The 25,410-nt window shown below is 35.1% G+C and overlaps 1 protein-coding gene across 17 annotated transcripts in view; it reads right to left on the bottom strand.

Moving 5' to 3' along the window:
- The window catches only part of MYCBP2 (MYC binding protein 2), a 186,516-nt gene that overhangs the window by 86,719 nt on the left and 74,387 nt on the right, over positions 1-25,410 (bottom strand). For 16 of the 17 annotated variants that reach the window (XM_061995807.1, XM_061995793.1, XM_061995769.1 and 13 more), the window contains exons 21-37: positions 19,522-19,639; positions 17,379-17,583; positions 16,650-16,803; positions 14,192-14,364; positions 13,071-13,196; positions 12,844-12,971; positions 11,616-11,707; positions 10,474-10,608; positions 10,309-10,392; positions 9,028-9,124; positions 7,122-7,314; positions 6,261-6,535; positions 5,112-5,333; positions 4,245-4,436; positions 3,023-3,229; positions 2,134-2,265; positions 1,433-1,611 (exon numbers count right to left, since the gene is read on the bottom strand). In XM_061995807.1, coding sequence (XP_061851791.1) covers positions 1,433-1,611; positions 2,134-2,265; positions 3,023-3,229; positions 4,245-4,436; positions 5,112-5,333; positions 6,261-6,535; positions 7,122-7,314; positions 9,028-9,124; positions 10,309-10,392; positions 10,474-10,608; positions 11,616-11,707; positions 12,844-12,971; positions 13,071-13,196; positions 14,192-14,364; positions 16,650-16,803; positions 17,379-17,583; positions 19,522-19,639 — 2,712 coding nt within the window. Of the gene's footprint in view, positions 1-1,432; positions 1,612-2,133; positions 2,266-3,022; positions 3,230-4,244; positions 4,437-5,111; positions 5,334-6,260; positions 6,536-7,121; positions 7,315-9,027; positions 9,125-10,308; positions 10,393-10,473; positions 10,609-11,615; positions 11,708-12,843; positions 12,972-13,070; positions 13,197-14,191; positions 14,365-16,649; positions 16,804-17,378; positions 17,584-19,521; positions 19,640-23,736; positions 23,861-25,410 lie in introns of all 17 variants that reach the window. The other variant, XM_061995825.1, reaches the window with a different exon arrangement.

A 25,410-nucleotide genomic window follows, 5' to 3' on the forward strand; every position in this document is an offset into this window, starting at 1 on the left:
TTTGGTAAGCAATCACTGTTATTACTAACAAGCTGCATATTTCCTGGAGTTCAGAACTATCCTGTATCTTCAAACACACTGTTACTATAATTTTGCTAGAAATTCTACTTTTTTGTATTTTCGCTCCTTACAAACTTTAAAAGCAATATGTTCTTCTGATTTCTAGTCCAAAACATGTCATTTGTTGTAGCATTAGGTATTTTATTCTCTATATTTTTTATTAGGTAGGTATATTTGCACATTATTAAATAACTTGCACATTATTAAATAACGAAGTAAATTACTATTCCTTGTCCCTTTTATTCCTTGGATCTACTGTTGTTTACAAGCTTTTAATGACAAAACTTGAGATTTGAGTAAATGGTGTGAGACCTTTTTTGCCGTACAGATAAAGGTCATAACTAATATATTCAGGTGCTGCCACACTTTGAAAATCATGTCTTTATACATATTTTTGAAGTGCTTACCCTGACGAAAGCAGTGTTTCTGCAAAATCACTATCTTAATGACTTCCTACTAACATCCCAAAAGACTAAAATAAAGCTTCCCTACATAACAGTCAGATGTTTATTTTCTTCAGGCAGTTGCTTTTCTCTTTTTTATACCTTTGAAATCTACAGTAAGAGAGGAGACAGTTCCTACATAAACAGATCTTGCTTCACTACATGATGCAATCCTTTCTGGCAACAGAAGTAATGAATGAAACCAGAAAGACAAATGTTCTGATGAGTAGTCTCAAAAAACCTCTTAGGCTATAGAAAAAACAGAGATGGAAGTAGTGCATTTTACCAGTCATAGAATCACAGAATGGAAAGGACCTTTAGAGATCATCTAGTCCAAACCCTCTGTAGAAGCAGGTCTACCTAGATCACGTTGCACAGGCATGTGTCCAGGCAGGTCTTGAAGACCTCCAAGGAAGGAGACTCCACACCCTCCCTGGGCAGTCTGTGCCAGGGCTCCCTCACCCTCACAGTAAAATAGTTTTTTTCTTATGTTTAAATGGAATTTTTTGTGTTCCAGCTTTATCCCATTACCCCTTGTCCTGTCACTAGATACAACAGAAAAAGGGATGCCCCAACCTCCTGACATTCGCCATTTATATACTTGTAAATAAAGTCACTTTAAAGTCAGCTTTAAAACAGCAGACAATGGACCTTGTCAATCATCAAATTATTTGACAGCTCAAAAAAACCCCCCAAACCTAAAATGAGACTGGAAGAGGCACCAGTGCAATTGATGTCCCAAAAGTCGTCTTCACTACATAACTTAAACTACACTGGAAGAACACAATATTATTGTTAAAGAAGCTCCCTCCCCAAACACACTGCAGTTGTTATTAGTTTCTGTTAGGTCTCAGAAACACATGTGATATAATAGCACTCCAAAGGCTTTTTTCACTTTTCTTCGTAACAGATCATGACACCACACAAACCTGTAATAAAGAATCTGTGGAATTTGTCCTCGAGTTTGGTTTGTTCCATTGCTGCTCAGACTACATGTACTAAATGTAAATGATACACCATCAGGACACTGAACTGTGGTCATTCCTCCATCTCCATTGGCAGTTCGGCTTCCGTAATTCCTCAAACGAACTGCGTATTTCACATTTTCCTGAAAAGAAGAGCCAGAAGTAGTATGCAGTATAAAATAAGTATACAAGTTAGGTTTTATGGTACTGTAAATGCTGTTATTTTACAGCATTAGTACTGGAGAGACTGAGAAGTCCTTCAAAGCCCACTACAAATGAAATCAATTGAAAAAGATCCAGCATTTAACAAAAGTCAAAGCTGTTCCATGTTCCCAAACTCTGGACCATAACTTAAAATATTACTGGAAGAGTGAACAGGTATCCAAGAAAATTAGCTACCAATTTGCACACAAAAAAGGTGCACATTCAAGAATATTCTAAAATTAGTAAACAATTACAATCTATCTTATAGTATTATAAAAACTAAGATTTTTTTTTGCTGCAAGACTTCGAACATTTCAGTTACAAGTTGAAAATAAGACTTCATAAAGCAAGTATGTCAAGATCAACCTGTAAACATGTACACAAAAAAACAATTCACACTGAACATTCTGATTTTTGTTATCAAAATAAGTCATATTAAACCTACAGGTGCACTTATTTACCTTCAGTGGCACAACTTTATCAAGTCTGATTTCAGCTATGTCACTGGGAGAATCATCTGTGGTGTACGTTCCTTTAACTAACTCTAATGACGTCCATCTATGAGAATGAGTTGAATCTCCAGTATGATCACTCTGATTCAAAGAGATAAAATAAATAAAACACATTTATAAGGTAAATACATGACACATTCATGTAATTGTGCAAGCTATGTTTTCCTGTACAAATTGTTACACACAGAATTAGAAATAAAGCTGAAAAAAACATTGTCAGAGTCAACAGTAAAGTTTTTCTGCTAAAAAAAAAGATTACTGAGAAGAAAGGCTTATTTCCCACAACAACCTATGTTTGAGGAGATTAGAATAGTCAGTCAAAGTGAAAAACAAAGAAAAGAACAGAGGATTTTCTTCATTACAAGAACACACAATACAGTTTTATGCTTCCAAGACACTACTTCAACACAACATGAAACACCTGTAGCTAAAGCCTGTCCATTCTGGTAGACTATCCCTTTAATCAATTTTTGGTTAAACAACTTTCACACTATAGACTACTTGATTTCTTATTTTTCTTTGCAGGTAGCAGAGTGATAACTGGTACTAATTTACATTTAGCTCAAGGAAGTGAAAAGCCCACTATACTTAAAATATTATTTATAATAAAGTAAGATTTCAAGACCATAGCCAAGATAAGGACCCTATTGGATAAAGTAGGTAGCTTGCAATACCACAAAAATGACCACAAGTAAACTGAAAAACCCTACAACTAGTGTGCTGTTTTGCAGGTAGTCCAGACTTTATAAGAACTTTCCATTATTACTTTGTAAAATATATTATGAAGAACTCTAAAGGTTACTTTCATTCAAATTGTTTTCTCCAATGCAGTACTTACATCATCAACTAATACCTCCAACTCATACTCATGAATACCTCCTCCACCATAAACAGAAAATCCTACTACAACTACACCAGGCTTGTCAACAGAGAAGCATATTGCATCAGGGGATCCATTCCCAGTATTCCAGCTTCTTCCCTGACTCGTTTTAGTGAATCGGTTTGGAGTGGATTTGACAGAGTGGAGAGAGTTGAGCCCATCAACCTATAGAAAGTGAAACACCAACAGCAGGAAGAAGCAACTGTTAAATGATAGATAATAAAGCAAAATTAAGTGAATTAAATCACCATGTTTTCAATTGGGTAAATTTTGAAAGTCAAGTAATAAAACACAGAAGATGCCACTACTGGGGCTTGTATTCAATATCGAAGGCAAAGAAAAAAGACAATTTAATTTCTGATAATTAGGAATCTTAATCTTAATTGTGCTTCAAGAAGAGTGAGGTATTTCTGCCTTAGGTAAAGTCAAGATTACGAGAGGATAGGTAAGATCTCACATAACAGTAAAAACATCTTTAATCAAGATGTTATCAAAAGGTTGGTTCTTTCTGTAAAAAAAAGTGTGCTTCATAGTGCAGTGACATCTGTTTAATAAAATCAAATCTATTTCCACAATTTAATAATGCTATAATAGCCTTATGCAAGAGAATTTTTAATACAAAACAAATGAATCATAGAAAGCATAATGCAATGGACTACTATAATACACATATAATATTTAGTATCTAAAGGAAGATATATGTAGGAAGCATCTTACAGAAAAGGAGAAAGACATAGTGCATAAATAAAATACATTTTAAATTCCAACCCCTAATCAAAACCAGACAGAATTAGAACATGAGGCATTCATGATACCATGAGAGGCTCACAGATGCTCAGTTACGTGGTTCTGCCTCGAGTGAGCACTGAACAAATATCTTAAGTGTTTATGTGCAGACACATGCATACAAAAATAGAAGCTCTCAAAAAAAATCTGCCATTTTGTACATAATTTGCAGTATTCTGGAGCCATATCAGACTATGTAGCTAATTATCAGCAGTATTTCCTTAATACAGTGAATACATAGTTTTATATTTATGTTAAATATCTGAAAGCTACTGAGGATCCCCAGCACCTGTGATATATGTGCACATCTATAAAAATTCTGCCACAAACAGTATCACATTTATACTGTACTTGTCCTGAAAGACTTCTAGTAATGATTTTATAGAAGCTTTACCTCAGATCCTAATGCTGATGCCGTAAGCTCACTCACAATACTAGCAAGCAACCCACAGGTATTAGAAACCAGATGTGATGAGAAAAGTTCATTTTCTCTTCTGAGGCTGTTCCGTACTGGTAAAACAACAATGACCAACATCTTTTCCAGCACTTCCCGAAAGCTGGTCATCCCCGAAACATTTTCTTCGCTCTGCATTTTGAAGAGAAAAATGATAAACAATACTGTTATTTAAAAAACCCCAGATACATTGATTTGCACATATTATAAGCACCAGGTAACTGAAAAATCTGTCTTAAAAATAAGAAATGTCTAGAGGGGAAAAAAATTAACTCAAAGCTATCACAGGATCTATGTTAAAAAAATAGATTAATATTCCTAATTTCCAGAATGAGTTGGTGTCAGCTTTGTTTATAACATTACAAAGGTGTCCTTCTACATAGGCGTCCTTCTCGCAATACAGCTTTTCTTACAGTCCTCCCTCTCATACTATCTATAAGCACACCTTAGAATACAACAGGTATACAGCTACCTATGGAACTCCTGAGATGGTCTTCCTCATTGTCTAAAATGAAACTAAGAGCTTTTTGGGTTTGATGTTAGCAAAGAGAATCTTTTACTCAAACAGGTGGGATTCCCCGGAAGGCTGTGCTGCCATTCAGTGGGATCTCGACTGGCTAGAGTTGGGCAGAGAGGAACCCTCATGAGGTTCAAAAAGGACAAGTGCAGAATCCTGCACTTTTCTTTTTGAAAGAAAACAATCAAAGTCAGCTACAATCCTCATGAAACTAAGACTTCAACTTAAGTAACTGTATTTTTTTGCTGTAAAGTAAAACAAGTGGTTAAGTTTTTAGAATATATCCTAACCTGACTAAGTTTTTCCATGTGTGCAACCAAAAGAGGAAACCGATGGGCCAGAGCAGAGTCATTCTCAGTGCTGACTTGCTTAACCATTGATCTCAGCAACGCCTCTCCATCATAAGCAATGGGAAAGATAGAGGTCAGTTTTACTGAAGTATGGCAAAGAGCAGACATAACAGCAGCAAGAAGTCGACTACTGGAGGTTTTGAAGTTTGCTTCCTGGATGTCCTAAAAACATAAAAAGAAATTAATACAGTGGCACTGTTGCATTCGAAGGAAATGAGGGAATAATGAAGAACTTTCCCGTTGCACAGAGATTACAGGAGTAATTTAGACCAAGAATTCCATATAGTGTTAGCTTTCCTGTGAATTTTACATTATCTTATCTCATGAGCTTCCATCTATATCTTTCAAACTGGAGTAATTAAAATTTGTTGGTTAATATGTTCTAAAAATAAACATATTTCATTCTGAAATTATAGTCCCCTTTGAAGACAAAACATTTATTGTAATTAAACAATTAGAATAAAATATTAAATAAACTATTATTCCTTGATCTTTTGCATGAAAATTCATTTAACACAAAGAAGCAAATTGTTTATACGTCACTGCAATTAATGCAAACAAGCAACTACATCATTTATATGTGGTATAATGATTCACAATAAGCAAAATACTTAGAAGAAAGTTGTTGATTATAAAATAAAGCCAGCTTCTCATGTACATTGCTGGAGCAGAACACTGTTGTAATATTTAATAAGGAGAAATTACCCAAGTACTAGTAATGAGTGTAAAGAATGTCACACGTATGCTCCCAAGCAATGTGCAACAAGACTAATATACAAGGCATGGCCTCAACACTGAAAAATCACGTGCTGACATTTACCAGCACCACAAATTTTCTTCACTGTCCCAGAGAGAATCTCACTACTAAAGGAGACAGAAGTTCATATGCTCCTGTTCAACTTGGACACTTTAAGTGAAACAAACCCAAACCAAAACCTAATTATTAAAAAAAAAAAAAATAAACCACAGTAAAATTCAAGTTGCAAATCAGGATAAACACAGAAAAGGAATAAAAGTTTTTAATACTGCTCGTCTTTGAACAAAAGGGCAAGCTAAGCTATAATATTTACTTGTGCAATTTTAATGTACCTGGTCCAAACAATTCAGCAAGTCACAAAGACATGCCCACTGGAGAGATGGTGTTGGATAAAATGAATGAAAGCAAGCTGTGAAAGTATTATGGCATTCTTGTAGAACTGCTTCTAAAAGACTGAGAGGCTGACTGAGATATCCTTGTGGATCGTTGTCCAACTTCACCATGCAATGATCAACTCCTTCAGACAAAATTTTTCTCAGCAAGGTCCTCGTTTTTCCAATGCAATCTGCTAATTTGCTTGTTTCTTCTATAACTGCCTTAGCCGTAGCTAGAAGGTTACATGAAGAGAAGCATTAAATGTATAATAAATTCAATATTTTCATATTAATGCACATTCTACATGCAAATGAAACAAACAAAATTTAGTGACAATGATGGCTCTACATTCAGAGAAGTTAATTCCAAAAGGAAATTAGTGAAGAGTGCTAAACTACATCGAAGAAACCTCAACAACTGAAACTTCAAACTTTGTTCTGCATTTTAATACAAGCATTGTTAAACTACAGACATGAAAACCAGACAACTCTCTTTCAAGTTTAAATTGAGCTCACCACCAAAACAGCTACTATGTATGGAAATGGGAAAAAAGACCATTCAAATAGTCCAAAAGAAGACAGAAACTAACTTTAATATACACACAAGTTACAGTGCAAACATCTGGTGTTGGATGCTTGGTTATGTGGGTAACTGCAAATATCCCATCTCTGGCAGCAAGTCTCTTAAATGGCTCCAATAAAATCATCTGTATAAGCAAATTTCATGTTACAGTATATATAAATATTTAGATAAAATTTGAATGTCCTGCAGATAATTATGTGCTGATAAATATGAAATCAATGAATTCAGAAGAATACCTGATATTGGATATATCTCACAGGTGTAGACTCTCAGCAACCGCAGGCAGCAAGTGCCCACAAAACGCAACCTTTCTAAATCCAAAAGAGTAGCAGTGTACTGGAACCCTTTAAGCCCACGAAGTTCTTCAACTCCCAGCACCAGTGTTGTCCAGCTCCAGTGAAGAATGCTCAGTAAAGATTCAAAACATTCCTATTTTGGGGTATGAAGGAGTCAGAACACAGATTTTGTGTTAAAAACACAAAATGAAAAGATGAAAACCAGAGAGCATCTATATCCATGTTTCACACGAAAACATATTTGTGTCCATACACATCTACCATAAAACACACAAATCTTATTTGCTTGAGAATAAAAAAGAATCACTGAGAATGTAGGAAATACTTCACTGTAACACCATGCTAAAAGCAATTTATAGCCTGTTATAATATTCTCTGTGTGGAAGTCTCTCAGTTATTTAAGAGCTAACAATCATTGCTATTCACTTGTAACACAGATTTTTCAGTCAGTTTTCCATGGTCTGCACATGAATAGAGAAATACCTACTTTTAAGAGAATACATTATTGTCATAACAGTGAAGCTTACCAGGGTTGTCTTTGCTTTTTTTTTTTTTTTTAAAATGGTTATGATCTGCAGGATCATAGGAATTCCATCACTTTTACAGTATTTGAAAGTTCAAGAGAAGCACATGAGAGAAATTAGAGGATTTAAAAAGTTTTGTTTGTTCAAAGAGTTGTTTCTACTACTATTAATTGTGGTTGACAGTTTCTTAAAGTTGTTCCTCAGAAGGTGAACAACAATATTTGGTATTGATTATCTTCAAGCTGCAACACTTGATTGTTCAAAGTTAGTTATAAAATGCCTAATTCTCTAAAAAGCCCAAACTCTCCTCTTATCCCAGGTTCACGTCTATGGTGAGGCATAACAGCAGCAAAATAATCAAGGCGAACAGAATGTGAAATAGTAAAAGTCAATAATAATGTAGACAATACATTCCTAGAAGAAACCTCATCAGTAAACAATTATCCTGATGATTAGAGAACACTGAAGAAACAGAGAATGCCTAAGTGAAAGTAAGTTGGGTAAGAAAATTAGACTGTAGAGTGCACACAGAGGCAATAAATTCAGTGTAACTATCAGCTGAGGATACCAACAGTACATGTAACATGGTATAAAACATAAACCAGGATGGAACTGAAAATAATATAATCATTCCTTTTAACAGATTAGGAAAGGACTATACTGCAAAAACTACCTTATCCTGCATGACAATATTGCACTTCAACTTAATGCAGTACTCCTCTAAAATTTGACTAATGTTCTTGTATGTGAAGAAATGCAGACTCCCTTCTATTAATAGTTGCATTTCACTGTGTCTATTACTACTCCTATCTCAGTTTATCAAAGTTTAATTAGATGTTATCTGATCCTCATGGTAAATTGGAGTGCATCCAAGAAGAAGATGAATCTCACCAATAATTGATTAATGACAGCAACTTAGAAGCCATGAAAGTGAACATATAGTAAAACTCCCTCAAAACTCTAAAAAGCGTCTAATACTAAATTCTTGGGAGAGACTTGTACATTGAATAAAACCAATAAGTACGAACTCAACTCTACATGCCTCTCCACCCTCAAAAAATATCAAAACTAAGTAGGCCAGCTTTGTAAACAAATATATTTTCTAGGCTCTCATCCTCAGATCAATACTAAGCTTAGCTTAAATTCAAGTTTACATCTAAAATCTTCAGAAAAAGTAAAAAATTACAATGTTCTATATATCAAAGCACTTAACTTCTGCTTGATAAAGCACACAAAAAAATCATCAGTCACTTCCACATGTATGTCTTCTAGTTTTCCAAGTATGAATGAAGGAAACAAAGAAGATTCTTGACAATACTCACCACTGAGACAGTTCTGGCAAAAGATCTCTTTAAAATATGTACAGGTTCACTGGTCTGCTGTTTTCCTTTGGAGGCACTGCCATCGCTTGTTGGCAGTCTGGAAGAACAATTTAAAAACTGACTTGAAATCTACATTTTTTACTTTTATCAGTTTTCACTGTTTGTATTGTTCAAGTGGAACAAAGATGGAAGAAAAGGTTGTGGTGAGTACTCAAAAATTGTTCAGTTTCAGCATATCTTCTAGACCAGTACTCAAATACCTTCAATTCTGTTCAACTGTCAGAATTGTGACAAGTGATAAACTCAGCATTTAATTATATATGAAATTATTACAAGTGTTCACTGTCTTTCTTCAGATGACATGTTAAAGACTAAAAATGTCATTCCTTAAAGAACACTAGTTTCATGGAGATAAAATATATGTGGAGGTAAAAAGCACAAACAACATCTTCCCTTTTGTGCAACTCATGGCTTTTTGGTGATGTCCTTCCTTGAGAGACCCTCAAGGCTTGTTTGTCTTTGGCTACAACTATCTCTTCATAGAAATCATTCCAACAATTATAGGTTATGACTGTACTTTATATGCATCAATCAAAATTAAACTTTCCTCTGGAGTCATAGGTGTTTATGGACACAAAACTTATCTGCAAAACCAACTTGTTCTGATAAAGAACCTTAACAAGGTCATACTTAGAAGAGACATAGCAAGAGAACTGGTATGAAAAAACTCCAAGTTTCAGAATCGGTTTGGACACATGGGGAATATATATAGGTACATAAAATATAAAAATTCGGTCTTGTATACATCTGAGGCCATCTAAAAAATCTGCTAGTGATACCATGAATGAATTTGTGGTTTTTTAAAACAAAAGTTTTAAAAGTTAAATTTATGGCAACTTATTGTGAAGAACAGTTTGTTGTTTTGTCATTTTCATTAATATCACCAGTTTTCTAGTATTCTGCTCCTAAACTGAGGTCTACTAAATAGAATACTTCCCAACTAGCAAAAACATGTTAGATGAAATCATGAGGCTCAGCTGAACTAAATTAAAGTCTGAGGACATAATACATGAAGAATGACTGCAAGAAAAGTTACAAATAAAGAGATGTTGGTATAATGGATTTATTGCTTTTCTCAAAGGTGCCAAGTTTTCCCTAATTTTTTCAAATACTGATTTCCCCAGCTTGACGCAGTAATAGTTTATTTAAAGACAGCTTTAACAGGGCTTCTTTTTAAAAACCATGTCAATAAATAGTTCTAAATAGAGGTCAAGATATTACCTGTATAGTAACTGTGGGATCTGCCCTGCATTAACATCTGTTCCATTATTTGATTTCTTGGAACTTTTAAACTGAAATACAACACTGAAAGAGAAATGATCCAAATTATTATTCAAGTAGTATTAGATGTCTGCTTTTACACTGAAAATACAGAAAAAAATATACCCATCATCTGTAGTAATAGAGGCCTGTCCATGAGATCCACAATCACTGCTTGGTCCTGACACTCTTGCCCAGGCTACATACCACCAGCCAGCTTGTAGGAGTACTGGTTCATCAAACATCATTGCATACTTCTCTCTAGGAGATGTAAATTTTGGAAAAGATATGTGTCAAACAGTTTTTATATTAATCTTTAACAAATTCCACCCTGCCTTATATGGTAAAAATGAAAGGTAATGGAATTAAGTTTTTAGTCTCGGGTGTCTGTTTATATTCAAAATCCACAAATATTTAGTGGAAAAATACTGTAGTAATCTAAAAAGAATCAGAAAGACCAACAAATGCAAGACCACAGTGCACTAAGGCATTTTGAAATGATTGGATACCAAACACCGAATAAAGTAGAGATTAAGTTAAATTAACTCAATTGCATTTAATACATAACAATGCAAGTAATGCAAGTAATTATTTTAATTCAATTTCTGAAAGTTGTTGTAAATGACAAGAAACTACATATAAACTATTAGGAATTACACATGAATATTTGAGACAGTAATTGCATATATGTAGGGGTACTGACACATAAGAATTAAACCTAAAATAATTAGTCCTGGATGATTTGAATGCTAAATTATTTCATAACAGGGAATGAAAAAGCAGCCAGAACAAAGCTAAACCCATCCATATGTACAAAATCTTTCAAGTTTGTATTCTAATGAGCTTAAAGCACAATAAGTTCCCTTTTGGTTATGATTGCAGTAAGTTTAATGACGAGTTGCTTAATGAAAATATCCATTTGTGCTTGCAGCATCCTTTTGATGCAAGTATTCAAAAGAGCTGCTGAAATATTTTGTCTTATCTTCTCATCACAGAAATATGGGATTTGACTTTGATTTATAGAGCAAGAGTGAGATGATTTTTCCATATTTTAATTTAGTACCATAATTTGCTTGGTAAGGTATTGCATTTTTTACTACTTCACATTCAAACAAAGTGTGCTGGGGAATTTTTACATCTTACATACTTGCTACTCATTTATAATGATGTAGATCATCTCTGTTGATATTTAAAATTATTTTAAAATGTGTACGAAGAATGCAAAAATAAAGATCAAGAAGTAGAAGCAGGCAATGAAAACATCTTACCTCGCAGCACAATCATATGCTAAGACATCTGTTTCAGCGAGAAGGTCTCCATCAGTCTCATGGTCTCCCCCATCTGGACCCAATTCAAACAACTGGTGGAATGAGAAAAAAGGTAAAACTGTTAGGTGTCAGAAATCTTGTAACATCACTTTTTCCTTTCTGGCATTCTGGAAACTGTCTATTACTATTACTTTCCTTTCTAAAAGTAATTGCTAGTTCCCATCACTAACGGCTGAATTCCCATCTGGAAGTTAAGATTTTGTAATATCATTAACTATTAAAAATAGCAGTTGGCACTGACCTTCCAGCCTTATGCTCAGATAAATTCTTAAATAGAGAAACTGACTAAATCTTGCAGGCAAGTCAAATGCAGAGCATCTAAAAAAGGCAAAGTTGGGCAGAAGGTGCAAAATTCCTGTCATAGATTGAAATACACTCATAGATTGAAATATATTCAACTTCTCTAAAAAGAGACAGCTTGACTGTTTAACAGAGCTAGTCAACAGTGTCATAAACAGTCACTGACTAAGACAAGAAGATATGTTTTTCAAAAGAATTTGAGTTTCTTAGTAAAAAAATAATTTCTGTAGTTTGATGAGTTTGAAAAAGGATCACAATATACATTTGTGACTTCACTTGTAAACATCTATTTAATACCCAGATTACCTGCAGTAGAATTGGCAAATATTAGGCTTGACTATGCTAGTCTTCGACAACCAGAAACGATAATAGTACAATACTTTCCTAAGGGTACTACCTTTAGTATTTAAACACTAGTCATGCTTTTACATTTCTTGACTTTCCTTAATCATGTGCAATTCTCAGTCATTATGTAAAACTTGAATAAAGTAAAATCACAGAATGGCAGCGGTTGGAAGGGACCTCTAGAGATCCTCTAGTCCAGCCTAGTCCAAATAAGTAGTACAACCACTTAGTTTAGATTCAATGCTCAGCATAAGCCATTCACTGTAAGGTGGCATAACATTTAGTGAAGGTAAGTAAAATAAAGGTAAGAACGGGACAATTTTTGACAATTTATTGATTCTCAGATCTCCACTCATCTACATATGGTTCATTACTACTCACTGAGAAGCCTTCTAGCTCTATTACCAATGTTTTTAAAACCACTCATTTGTCAAGAGATAAAAATCAGTCATGGTTTTCATTAGTATTTATCAAGTTCTGATTTTGAGACACAGCATTATTTAAAACAAACTAAAAAGCTTACCTTTATTTTAGCAGTGTATTCACCCCTACCTCCAAAAAGACCAAGACCCCCTAACAAAATATCTGTATCGGCACAGAAACGGATAGCTTCTACTGAGTGGGCTGAATAACCCCAGCCTCCTCCATGACCTGCAGAAAAAAAACCCACAAAAACACGGTTAATCTATCTTACACTTTTATTCCACAAGCCTGATCTGCTTATCCTGTATTGTTTTTCCATATACATACTTTCAAATCTGTTAACAACACTATAGTCTTCTTTCGAATAGACTTTCATTACGGCTTGAGTCTCTTCCTCCGTATTGGCTACACCCATTTTTAAGTCCTGCATAGCAGCCAAAGTATCAAGACAACCTAAAAGAAAGAAAACCAAAAAGAACTCAACATTTCTTACAGTGAAATGGAAATGAATGCTAGTTAAAAAGTTCAAAGCAACGTAACTGTTCTGTCCTTACATGTACATGCTACCAAAATTTGATTTAATGCATTGATTTTCCAGAATAACCAAGAAACGTGATTAAATCTACTTTGCAACTTTTCCAATGGTAAATAAATTGCCAGTAACATCTTCATTTTTTGTGCTTCTTTCTTTTTTTACATTTACCACATTACCAAGAGCTGAAGTAGTAACTGAACTACGCTCTCATTTGAAAGCTTCCATAAAAGGCATTTTGTTTCACATACATGGGTATCTAACAGATGTTACTCTAACACAAAAAAGTACTGATCAAATTAAAATTTATCTAACACAAAATGAAGGGAGTGGGACAAGAACCTTAACGCTCACCACAGTGAACAAATAAGCTAAAGTAACTTCAAAAGCTGTGCTTTCAAGCATTGAGCATAATGCATATGGCCAGTTCATACATGAACACAGTGGGACTCTTTTTTTTTAGACTACAAAAGGAAACTGTATTACTCTTAGTGCCCCATTATACAAAACTGCAAAGAATAAGTTCTAATTTTAGATATTGTATTTATTTTTTAATACCTTAATTAAGTGCACTTTTCCCCCTATCTTTTGCAGACTCCAGCTTAAATAACAATAATGACTTTTTTCTTCAGACTGTCCAAAAAGATCTGGGAAGGCCTCTTACTTCATTACGCCGACCTCCAGTGGCAGGTTCTATCAGAGCTCTAAAATCCTCTATCATCATTAAGATAGCAGAAGGTAACTATTTTGATTATTGTTAATCAGCCAGGTTGTAAGTGTTAAGAGCAATGGTGAAAGATAAGGTAAAATTTCAACTCAAAAAGGTAAAAAAGCTGTTAATTCCAACTTGTTTATGCATTAAGTAATGATTCTCAATTTCCTCTAAGCTCCTGACTGATCAAGTATAAATGTATACCTAGAATGTGCAAAGCTGCATGAGATCTGGTGGTCAGAGCTTTGGAACCTGTTGGTAGAGCAAGTTCTGGACTCAAAATGCTACACCGGGATTGCATATCTGGAGCTGAGGGAAGTCTGGAATCAGCAACTACCGCATTGTAACTCCACAGTTCCCTAGCACTTGGTCGAAACCTAGAGTGAGACAAAACAGAGGGGAAAAAACCAAACCTTTCACCTACTAAAACAAAAAAAAACCCAGAAAGAATGTAACCTGTAATTAAATTTTATAAGCTATTTAACGTAAAATGTACATCTGCTAGTACAAACGTTTAAAATTAAACATCATTGTGCCCAATACACATAACCTTTACTATCTCAATACACTAGGAAATGGCAAGACAAAAACATTCTTGCAGTACTCCAAGTCAAACAGTTATATCACAAATTTTAGAAAATGTTAGACACTTTTCCAAGCTAATAAATATTAAAAAGTATCATCCATTAAAAACCATGAAGTAAAATACTAAGTATAATGGCAGATGTGCTCAAAAATTATTATGATGCCAGTGAAAATAAAAGGGTTACTCACCTTCAAATAAGAGTAAAAGATCTTGAGAAATCCAACATATTTTGTTTGGGCTTTTTAAAATGGATAACATCACCTTTTGAGTTTTTAAGGGATTACAGAAAAGGGCAGGATAAACAAGCGAATACAAAGACTTTCTATACTATAGATTAACAAGGAGAAGAAGAAAATGAAAAAAATGAAGTCTTTGATATCACTATGTAAAAGAAAGAAAAAGAAGACACAGGCCTACGGGAGTGTTCTGAAAAAGGACAAAAGTCATTCTTACTTGCTACACTCTTCTAAAAATCCAAATGGGGCTAAAATGCGTGAAGTAATGGAGAAAGAAACAGCTTTAACTAAAATTGTTACAGGATACCATATGTATTCAGATTTCAGTGAGACAGCAATGTGCAATTTTATACACATACAGAGGAAATTATTTAACCTCTTAAACTCCACTACCACCAAAAAATTAAAATCTCAGAACTTTGAAGAAAATCTTTAAAATCTATGTAATCAAGAATGTCATGTCTCTCTACAGAGAAAAGGCCCCCTTCATTTAGGCTGAATAAAAATGGCCAGGAATAGTCATTAATATGCCAAGCATTTCATTACTAATAGGCAAACGCTTGAACATGTCTCTACTTTAGACTAACATTTTATGTTAAACAAGAAAGGGATATAACATAGAACTAAGTCTGCAGACTCCAAGAATCCATTCTTCAGCTCAATACTTAAGTTCTACAGTTCCCGATATTTTGCAATATAATAAAGCACCTCAACCCATGTTTGCCAATAACAGTATCTAATATGGGACTTTGAACTTAGTCAAGCTGAATAACCATTTTTGTGTGCTACATCAGGTTGAGTATCACTGTCTTTTCTCCCTTGAAACTTGTTGCTTTCAATGCCATCAATAACTACATTTTTTCATAAATTACATCTCTCTGTGTTTAAGCATTCTGATAATACTATGGATGAGAGATTTAAGGGATGTGGGTACTACTATTTCTTATTCAAATCTCAGCATAATTTAAGTAAGAACTGGTACCTAGCTAATGATTCAGTCCTGGAGAGGTTCATAATGTAGAACTACTGCCATCCAAAGAAATAAAACACCACATGCCTAGCAAATACGTATGCTTCAATGTTAAGTGGCTACTGAGTTCCTGAATCTCAATTTTGCATGAAGACATTCAAATAGAACCGAAGGAGCCTATGGGCACAATGGTCTTTTAAGATATTATTCTACATGATACTATATTTTCCAGATGAATGCAGACTAGCTGGTTCCCTGCTTTATTCTAACTGTAAGTGATCATTCTCGCTTTGCCTAAGTCTTCAAACAGCTTAAATATAATTTGTCACTTGCACTTGAACCCTTGAACCGCAGTTAAAATTTTTCTCCCAAATCCTGGCTAACAGCTTTTAAAATCATTATAGAAAATTGTATGATTCTGTTTTGGAACAGGGGTTTATGATTTATGCCTACTCAAAGACTCCACTAAAAGCAATCATCCCAAAGACTGAAATAAATACAACTGTAATTTGCATGTCTATGTCATACAATTAAGTATCTTTATTCCAGTCTCCCAAAATATCTGAACTGAAAAGAATACCATTACTTCACTCCTATTCAAGTTTTAATATGTGATGTCTGAGAGAAGGATGAAGATTTAAGATCCAAGGTTGTGGAAGCTGGGTATGGCAAGAGAATCATTCAGTGAAGTGTTAAGTAAATGGAGGAAAGTAAAGGAAGAAAAAACGAGAGTGATTAAGTGAGACTGAAGTCCCCCAAACAATAATGAGATTGACACAAGAATGATATAAAAAAGAAATCTCTAGCCTCCCAAAATACTTTAAAAACGATTTCCATGCTATAACTTTAATAGCTATAATCCACACTTGCCTCCAAATAACATCATAGACAGGATCCAGACACACACCAGAACCTTGAAGGTCTTCCTGCTCAGAATCATTGAATGTTTTGCAACTGCCATCTACTTTGTTTATCAGAAGACATTTAAAAGGAGGAGGTTCTGATATTGAAGCTGGTACCAAACCTAGATGAGGGAACAAAAGAAGCAGAAAAACATGAAGACTCCAGTAATTATGTGCCATTTTCTGTGCGTGAAGCATTAATGTAATAGGAAAGAGCAAAAATATTGCCATGCCAAAAGATAAACCATAGTAAATTTTAAGTGCATAAGTGCAAGAGAAGTTCAGACTTTTACATTCGTATTTTTAACAAAATTAATTTCTAAATGAGGCAAGATCATAAGAAACACATGAAATGTAAACCTCCTCACTGTGAGGGTGAGGGAGCAGTGGCACAGGCTGCCCAGAGGGGTTGTGGAGTCTCCTTCCTTGGAGGTCTTCAAGACCTGCCTGGACATGTTCCTATGCAACCTGATCTAGGTGAACCTGCTTCTGCAGGGGGGTTGGACTAGATCTCTAAAGGTCCCTTCCAATCCCTACCATTCTGTGACTCTGTGATCATCATGTGCAGTGTAACTAGAAAGCCAAAATATTCCTTCAATTCATATTTTTGACTTGTTCATCTTCTAATGGTGACTCAAAGCTATTTTTTTTCCTAATAATTCTATGAGCATTTAAAACATTACAGAAAAGTTCTTGCCTATTATATGCCTGCTTGCAAATATCTCTGATGTAGCAAGCACATGAGAATTAATGAGTGCTTCATCGATCCGGAGAAAGGTCTGGTCTCCACTCGCTCCAATCCATGTTGCTTTCCGTCCATATTTAGAGCCTATATTAGGCATAGCTGCTGGTTTTGCATTCCAATAGGGCATATCCAGAATTGGTCTACCGAGCTGACCTTTCTATAGAGAGAATGTAAGAATTAGTAATCGTAATAAAAAGTGTCAAAAGATGAATCAGTTACTTCAATAGTTTCAACATACAAAATTAGTAATCTAGAAGAAATGGCTTACCACATAACTACCTTCCATAAGCAATGACTACTCTAAGAGAAGCATTATACATTTAAATACAAGGAACATGTTACTGATATCCTCCTCCCTATTCGCTTAGATTTCTGAGTGAACTCTTTTGTTAATGCAACCTAAACTCTCCATGACAAATAACCCTCCTTTCCATCTTCATAGTCAAACACAAAAGCATTGTTCTCCTTCAGCACTCAATATCTGAATAACTTCAGTGCTAAACAAAGAATGAATTCATAGGCAAAATAAATTCAGATTCATATAGTTAGAATTCCACTGAATTCTGAACTTACATGGACTGTAATTCTTACAGAGCAAATCCCTCTTAAAAGTACCCGGATACTAGTTCGCACATTAAGCTTCAGCTAAGAAGAGCATAAAGTGTCTAAGCAAGCACCTCTGCATTCATTCACAAACATCCTGACCTGGCGATCCGCAGTCTGATCTCCTATGTACAACTAGATACTGAGAGATGGACCAACAGTTCTTATACTGTACCTTACACTTACTACATACTAAGTATGTAGGAAGAACTGCTGCAATAAACCTGTTCAGGCTCTTGTCTATATCATTTCCATTCTAAATGTAAATTCAAAGTAAAATCATTGCATGCTAATTAAGTCAAAGTAACTTTTTATTTAAAATGGTATGGGAGAAAAAGTATGCATGTACAGTAAATCTCTCTGAGCAGCATGTTATTAATTTCTCTTTCTATATAACACTGTAAGTAAATTTCTTGCTTCTGAGCTTGCCTTGACTTTATGAAGCTTTCAACAAAATTTCAAGCACTACAATATTATAACTAGACACACAGGAAACATGGGGTAATTTTTCTTTTCTTCTAGAAAAAGACAAAAATCTCAGCCAACAGATAGGCTTTTAAATCCTATTTCTTAGAGTCAATTTGGTTTTTTTAGGGGCTAAGACTTTGTTGTAAGTCAACAGAGCTTAAACTTTTATGTGTCTAAGTAATTTTTGACAAAAACGTGCACATCAAAGCTCTACTTAAAGTCTGAAAACAACAAAATCACCTTGTGGCACATTTTAAATTCAAAACATGATTTTCCATTTCTACAACTACAGTCTTGATCTTCTTTTTTTATTTGAAAAAAGATTTCAACTGGTGCAATTTCTTCTCTCTTGTGTTTGGCAGTACATAGTTTTTAAAGCTCAATATCTATAGTCTAGCTTTTGCTGAACAGACATTAGTGAGGAAGCATGAACAACAGATTACTCTGGAGAGATTGCAGTGAAGGAGGTATTTGCAAAGACCCTAAAGTGAGGATGAAGGGGAACAGGGGAACTAAACAATGTTGAAGTGCTCACTGAGGATTCCACATGGACACAGGAAAACATAAGCCACACAAATATGAAAGAATAGTACCAGAGTTATGCTGAGTAATAATCTCTCCACAAACCTAAGCATAACTTCTGTAACTCATTGCCATTTCTTTGAAAGAGAAAAAGACACTTAGCTTTTCTAATACATGCAGACAAGTAATAGAACATGCAATAGATAGTTATTTGCAACTGAGGTTGTAACAGTAAGATTTGAGAAAACTGATGCACCTTATAAAATAAATCAGTTTTAAATCACCACCCTCATTAAAATATAAAAACCACTAGGAACTCCTGGCATCATGCTTTTCTAATCATAATGATATTAGAGGCCACATTTTTAAACTGACACAAAAGACATGCGGAAGCCGTAAGTAATTAGTTCTGTAAGAGCAAGTATAAGCAGTTTGGAAAGGTCTCTGAACAACACATTAACTATTAGCTTATTCCTGTAAGCAAATATTATTATTTCCTTACTGAGAAACTTCCAAATGTGAAAACTTGGCCATCCATTAAGAGAATTGCAGTATGGTTGCTCCCAGCAGTAACTTGTGTACTAGGACCTGGTAGTGCTTGCACCAAAGTGGGACACCCCCTGTATAAAAAAACCCCACATTTGTATCAATATATGCATACACAATATTTAACACATACATTAATGTTATAAGGATTTCAATCACTTTGAAATATATCTACTGTGGGAACACACTTTGTGGAACTGGAGTCAAGGAATACCTTACATATTAAATGAAGAGGTATGAAAGACAGTATTGGATATATAAGTTTATGTCCTCCCGTTGCAGGGAACCAGATCAAGTACTCTCTCTTCAATTAAACTCAGAAACTAGCATAGAATAAAAATGGTTAACATATATAATTATAGTATGGTTAATATATAATTCTAGAATTACATTAATGTTACTATAGTTATACTCGTGCATGTACAGAAAATATATCACAATGAGCTAACAGCAGTAAAATGTTTTGTTGTGAGCACGCTGGTTAGGCAACTGAAAAACCTGTTTGCTCTATGTAGTAATCAAGGTCCTATGTGGTTGGTACCCTAGTACAATTACCAAAACCAATATTGATACAGTCCACCTGAGATCACCGTCCAGGGGACTTTAAAAGAAAGAGAAGACCTATCCAGTTTTCTGTTTTCTAACAGAGAAGGCATTAAAATGTGTTCTCTATATTCGTAAGGTCAAAGAAAGAACAAACCTCTACAGACTGTTTTCTACAAAGACCTGAAGTAATCTAATTCATGTGCCTCCCAAATATGGACAAGAAAAAAAAAATCCCATTCCAGTAAAAAGGAAAGGAAAAAATCCAATAGGATGATCAAAAAGAAAATACAGAAAGAAAACTTGAAGCAACAACTTAGAATAATCACAAAAGAGAAAATAAAGAAGTATGAGATACTAAAACTTATGTCAATCCCAAAGTGAACAGATTTCAAATTTACTGTGGATTTAGAAAGATTGTGAATTTGAAGAAAAAGTTGTTCACAAGTAACTATATTTGGGAACTGATCCCAGAGAACAGCAGCACTATTTAAATTACATTGAAATATGCACTTTCAAAAGTAGGTTAATCTAAAATAACAAGTTTTTATGCTGGAATTAAAAAAAAAAAAGGTCAGCCCATGATTACTTGGCAAATGTTTAGTAGCTGATGTGTAAAAAGACAGGTTATCTGTATGTTCTGATTTTTGCTGAATTGCAGGTAAAACAGAAATCAAGAAAGCAGGAAGACGAAGAGGCACTGTATGCTCAGTAGAGAAAGGGTAGAAGGGAAGATGTGAGCATATAGAAACATGGAACAGAGCAATGCAGCACAAAGATAGGTTGATGACCTGAAGGAGGGGTAACACAGGTATACAGAGAAACTTGTGGTGAATGTAGCTTCCAGTTCAGTGATTCTAGTGGAAATACAGAGACTGAAAGGCAGCACAAAATTTGGCAGAAGATGCACAAAACTATATTCATACACTTCGAAGTCTTTCTTGGTCTGCAGACACGTATGTTTGGACATCAGTAAGATTATACAGACACAGAGAGCAAAGCTCAGTAGCAGCAATGATGAAATATTTTCAAAACAGAAAAAAACCTCCCATTAACTTGGAAGGAATCTCAAAAAGGCTTCGAAACAGAAACAAAACATAGTTAAGAACTAATATGCAAGCATTCTTGTTAAAGGGAATATTTTTATTTAAGATTTTTACTCTCCCTCAAAATTATGATAGCTGCAGGTATTGAATTATTAATCCTATGCTTTTTTAACTTCATCTCTGATGCATAAAACCTAAGATAGTCTTACCAGAAATATTTATCTTCCCATTTTGCCAACTCAAACCATCAGCAATAGTTATCTGAATGCTGTGTATGATATGCCCTTGGCAGAAGCAAAGCAAAAATCTGACAACGTAGAGAGATGTAATATATTATCTTCTCAACCAGTTCTTTCATTAAGGTCACCTCACTTTTGAAATGGGCAACTTCAGTGTAACAGCTAATGAAACTAACAGGAAAAAGCTTCAGAATCTTAATTACATAAAAAAATAACCTAAAATTACAGAAAATTAGTTTTCACTTCATAAAAGGAGGAGGGATTTGTAAAAACACAGTAAGTCAGTTTGACTGATGTATATAGTATTTAAAAACAGTGATACTATCAAGTATTCCCTATTCCTCTGAAACTCAACACAGAAAAGCTGACCACAGACACTTAAAAGTCTGAGAGATTTTTTGGACTAAGTTTTGACAACCAAGGTTTCCCCATTTGAATGGCAAAACACAAGAAGTATTCTTCCGGGATGGAGGTGAAGGACGCACTGGTGTCAACCTTACAGATTCTTCGGCTTCTGGATATGACACAGACACCCTTCATAGGTCTATCACAAAAGACCAACCTCTACTGTACAGAACGTAACCCCGGATCACGTTGGAAAACATAAGACTGCTGAATGAAAAGCAGCAGACATACATGCATCGGCTAACTCTCAGGAATCTGCAGAAGGTCTAAACACATTGTGTCTGTCCACATCGAAATCCTCTTCCATTCTGATGGGTAAGCATTTCTGAGAGCACATGTGGTCTTTGAAAACACATCTGGGATCCATTGTTTGTCTGACTGCTGTCCATGGTACTTATTCAGGCAACAGCTGGCTGACACATCCAGTGGGGTGTTGCTCGGGGGCCTCAGATGGCCGCACTGCAAGCTCAGGTTCACCAAGGGCTGTCACCCAGTAGGGGGTTCAAATGAAACCAGCAGTAACTTCTATCAGTTACAGGCTGAGTGTGGCAGTAGGGAGTTAAAATGAAAATGAAGATTTTTAGATTTTAGAAGTAACTGGAAGTTTGGTGAAAGATGTAATAAAGACCTGCACTCAACCAGTGAATTATTAGAATATGCATCTAGAAACATGGTTTATCATAGATGATGGAACACATTTTTTTGTTAGAGATATTAATAGGATACCGGTGTCTCTTTTGTCTTCAAATAGAACATATCTGTCTGTGCAGGGAAAATCTGCTTTGTTTTCTTCCATATTATTGTTGAACATTCAGAGGCAAAAATCACATCAGGATTGTCTTACTTCAGTCGTTCCATTTCTGTAGCTTGACTGCCAGATCATGTGCTTGCTAACGTAGAGCAGAAGTCAACAGTTTGTGTAAGGAATGCAGGCAAATTTCAAACAATAACAGAAAGATCCTGGAGTTTTACATCCCAGCTTATTGAAAGAAGCATCAGCAAATAGGCCTTTGCTTACCTGAGCACAAGACACGCTATTTTTCACCAAGACTAAATATTGCAAATTATTTCTTGCTTCCACTGAGTTTCTATTCACCAACATCTAATTTGAGGGGAATATAAGCAGACTGACAAATCTGTTATGTAGTGAACACCTCATCAACATCTGTCACTTTGGATTTTAAAACAGAAAGTCAAGGCAGGCTAGTATAATGGCAGCAGCAAAATGATACAGGAAAAACGGCCTCCCAGGAAGCAGTCTGCTTGCATTTTTAAGTGGCCCATCTACGAATGGCTGAAGTCTTTGCTGAAAAAAAAAAACCCACCATTGCTTGCTCCTCCACGCCATCTCAGTTCAATTAATCGTTTATCGAGAATCACATTCCTGTTCATTTGGTGTTTTGTTTGCTTCTGTGCATAAAAAATAGTCCAAAGTGCTTCTAGGGCATGTAATATGCCTTAGTTCTACTGAAGTAGGAAGAAAAGTTTGTGATGTTTACTATACTCATGAGTTTAGAAATTCCCTAATTAAAAAGAAAGGTAAGTCTGAAAAAGTGTACAGAACTGAAAATAGTTAAGCTTTTTCAAGACTTTAAAAAAATACAGTCTTACTACTAAATCTTTACACAGCAAGACAGAAGTCTCTGGAAGGATAAGTCATCAATCCCAGGTGCTTCTATCATTGCTTCATCTGGCAATAAAGATGGGTATATCAGATGAAAAAAGAGTTCCTGCATTTTTCCTGACTTCCTGTTTTCGGGGACCCCTATACTTAGATAAACTTGCTAGGCTGCCTAAATATTCACATTCTTTTTTTTTCCCTTCTCTCTCTCTCCCAGAAACGCAGTAGAGTATCAGTTCCTGGATTTAGAAGATGATGGTCCTTCCTGAGGTCAATACAAGCAATGTCACACACTGCATGACTGACATACCACTGACCTGGCTCGAGCTGGCCATCTGAACACCACTGCGTCCCAACTGAGGTGGAACTCTGCATAAGGATTCCCTGTTTCCTTCTCTGAATCCCTTACTGTGAGGACAGAGGAGAGATCTCTACTTAAAGCTGGAAAAAGAAGTATATCAATGAGGAAATTATCATTTGAATGATGGTGCTAAACAGCAAAATAGTACTATAGCCAGTTCTCATGCACAGGACATACTCCAAATTTCTTCAAGGCTTTTTTCAGACACTCTCCAGGATCTGTTGTATAATGATACAAACGTCAGTGCCAAGTCACTTGTACTTTCTCAGCTTCTAGGCCTGCACAAGCACTATCCTTTGGCACAAGATGTTTTATGTTTTCTTCTAGGATCTCACTTGGAGCTACATTTGGTCTCCATCCAGTTTCTGTCTAAATAGGCAACAGATGTGGAGTTTACTGCCCGAAATTCTGACAGACACAGCAGAGAGCTCCAATGCCTTTAGAATAAAGCCAAGTGATTTCATCAGAGTTGGAAATAGAAGATAGTAAGTTATCAGTATAAATGCCACTGCTGTTTGTACCTCTTCAGTCTTTAAGACAAAAACTGACCTTATTCTAGTATTGACTTGAATTACCAACTAAAGCAGCTGTAGCTTGGAATAAGTATCCAAGAAAATCCAGGAATGAAAAAGAGAGTATTTATCTGTGATATGGTTTCTATCATATGCAGAAACACAGGTTGTATTCACCAGTTCAATGTAAACTGAGCAGAGGTAACAGTTTATAGAATACCATTAGGAAAAGCAGTCAATACAAAGCAACACCTCCAGTAAACTTTCTTTCTTCATTCTCTCTCCTTGTTTTGTTTAGCAAAACCAATGAAAGGTTTAAGATGACGAAGATTTCTTCAGAAACTTGGCAAAATAAATGATTTGGAAGTCTCCAAAGAGATAAGGAAGATAGATGTTCAGTAATTTTCATCTCACTGCTACAAAAGAAATGACAAAACTGAAGGCAGGTCATGGATGTTCCACTCTGTATGCCTTTTACACAAGGATACTGGGCGTTACTGGACATACACTAAGCTTCAATGATTCCTACTATTCAAAATCCCATCTTATGTGTTATATGGTATATATATGTCCTCAAAGAATAATATTATTACATTTCCTTTTATGGTAGAACACTGATTTTTTTTTTTTTGGTACTTTTTTGAGTAGATACTAAGGATGACATACTAAGGGTGAGACTGAGTTTCATACTAAAGACACCTATGTTTAATTGTTTATGCTCTTACTGTAGTCAATGGAGATCAAGCTTAAAGTTTACAGTGCTACTGAATACACCTAAAGTAGGTAAGCAGTGAGTGGTTAGTGAAATTGCTCTCCACTCTATTTCCGTTGACGGCAAAGAAAGCGCACATTACTCATACTGACATCCAAAGTAAGTGTCTACAAAATGTAGCTGAGACCTAAACTTAGCAACTTAATTTTGAAGACTAATAACAACACTTACATTTTATCATAACTGAACTACTGTCAGTGGCATGACTTACTGAAGATGTAGTATTTTACAGAAAAAAAGAAATCTTAACAAGATTTGAATGTCATTCCAATACATGTAGGGAGAAATGAAGAGATAAAAGCACTTAAAACTGAATTCTCAAAGCTATGCTAATAACTATGAAAAG

Source organism: Colius striatus, chromosome 1, assembly GCF_028858725.1.
Source record: "Colius striatus isolate bColStr4 chromosome 1, bColStr4.1.hap1, whole genome shotgun sequence".
Taxonomy (NCBI): domain Eukaryota; kingdom Metazoa; phylum Chordata; class Aves; order Coliiformes; family Coliidae; genus Colius; species Colius striatus.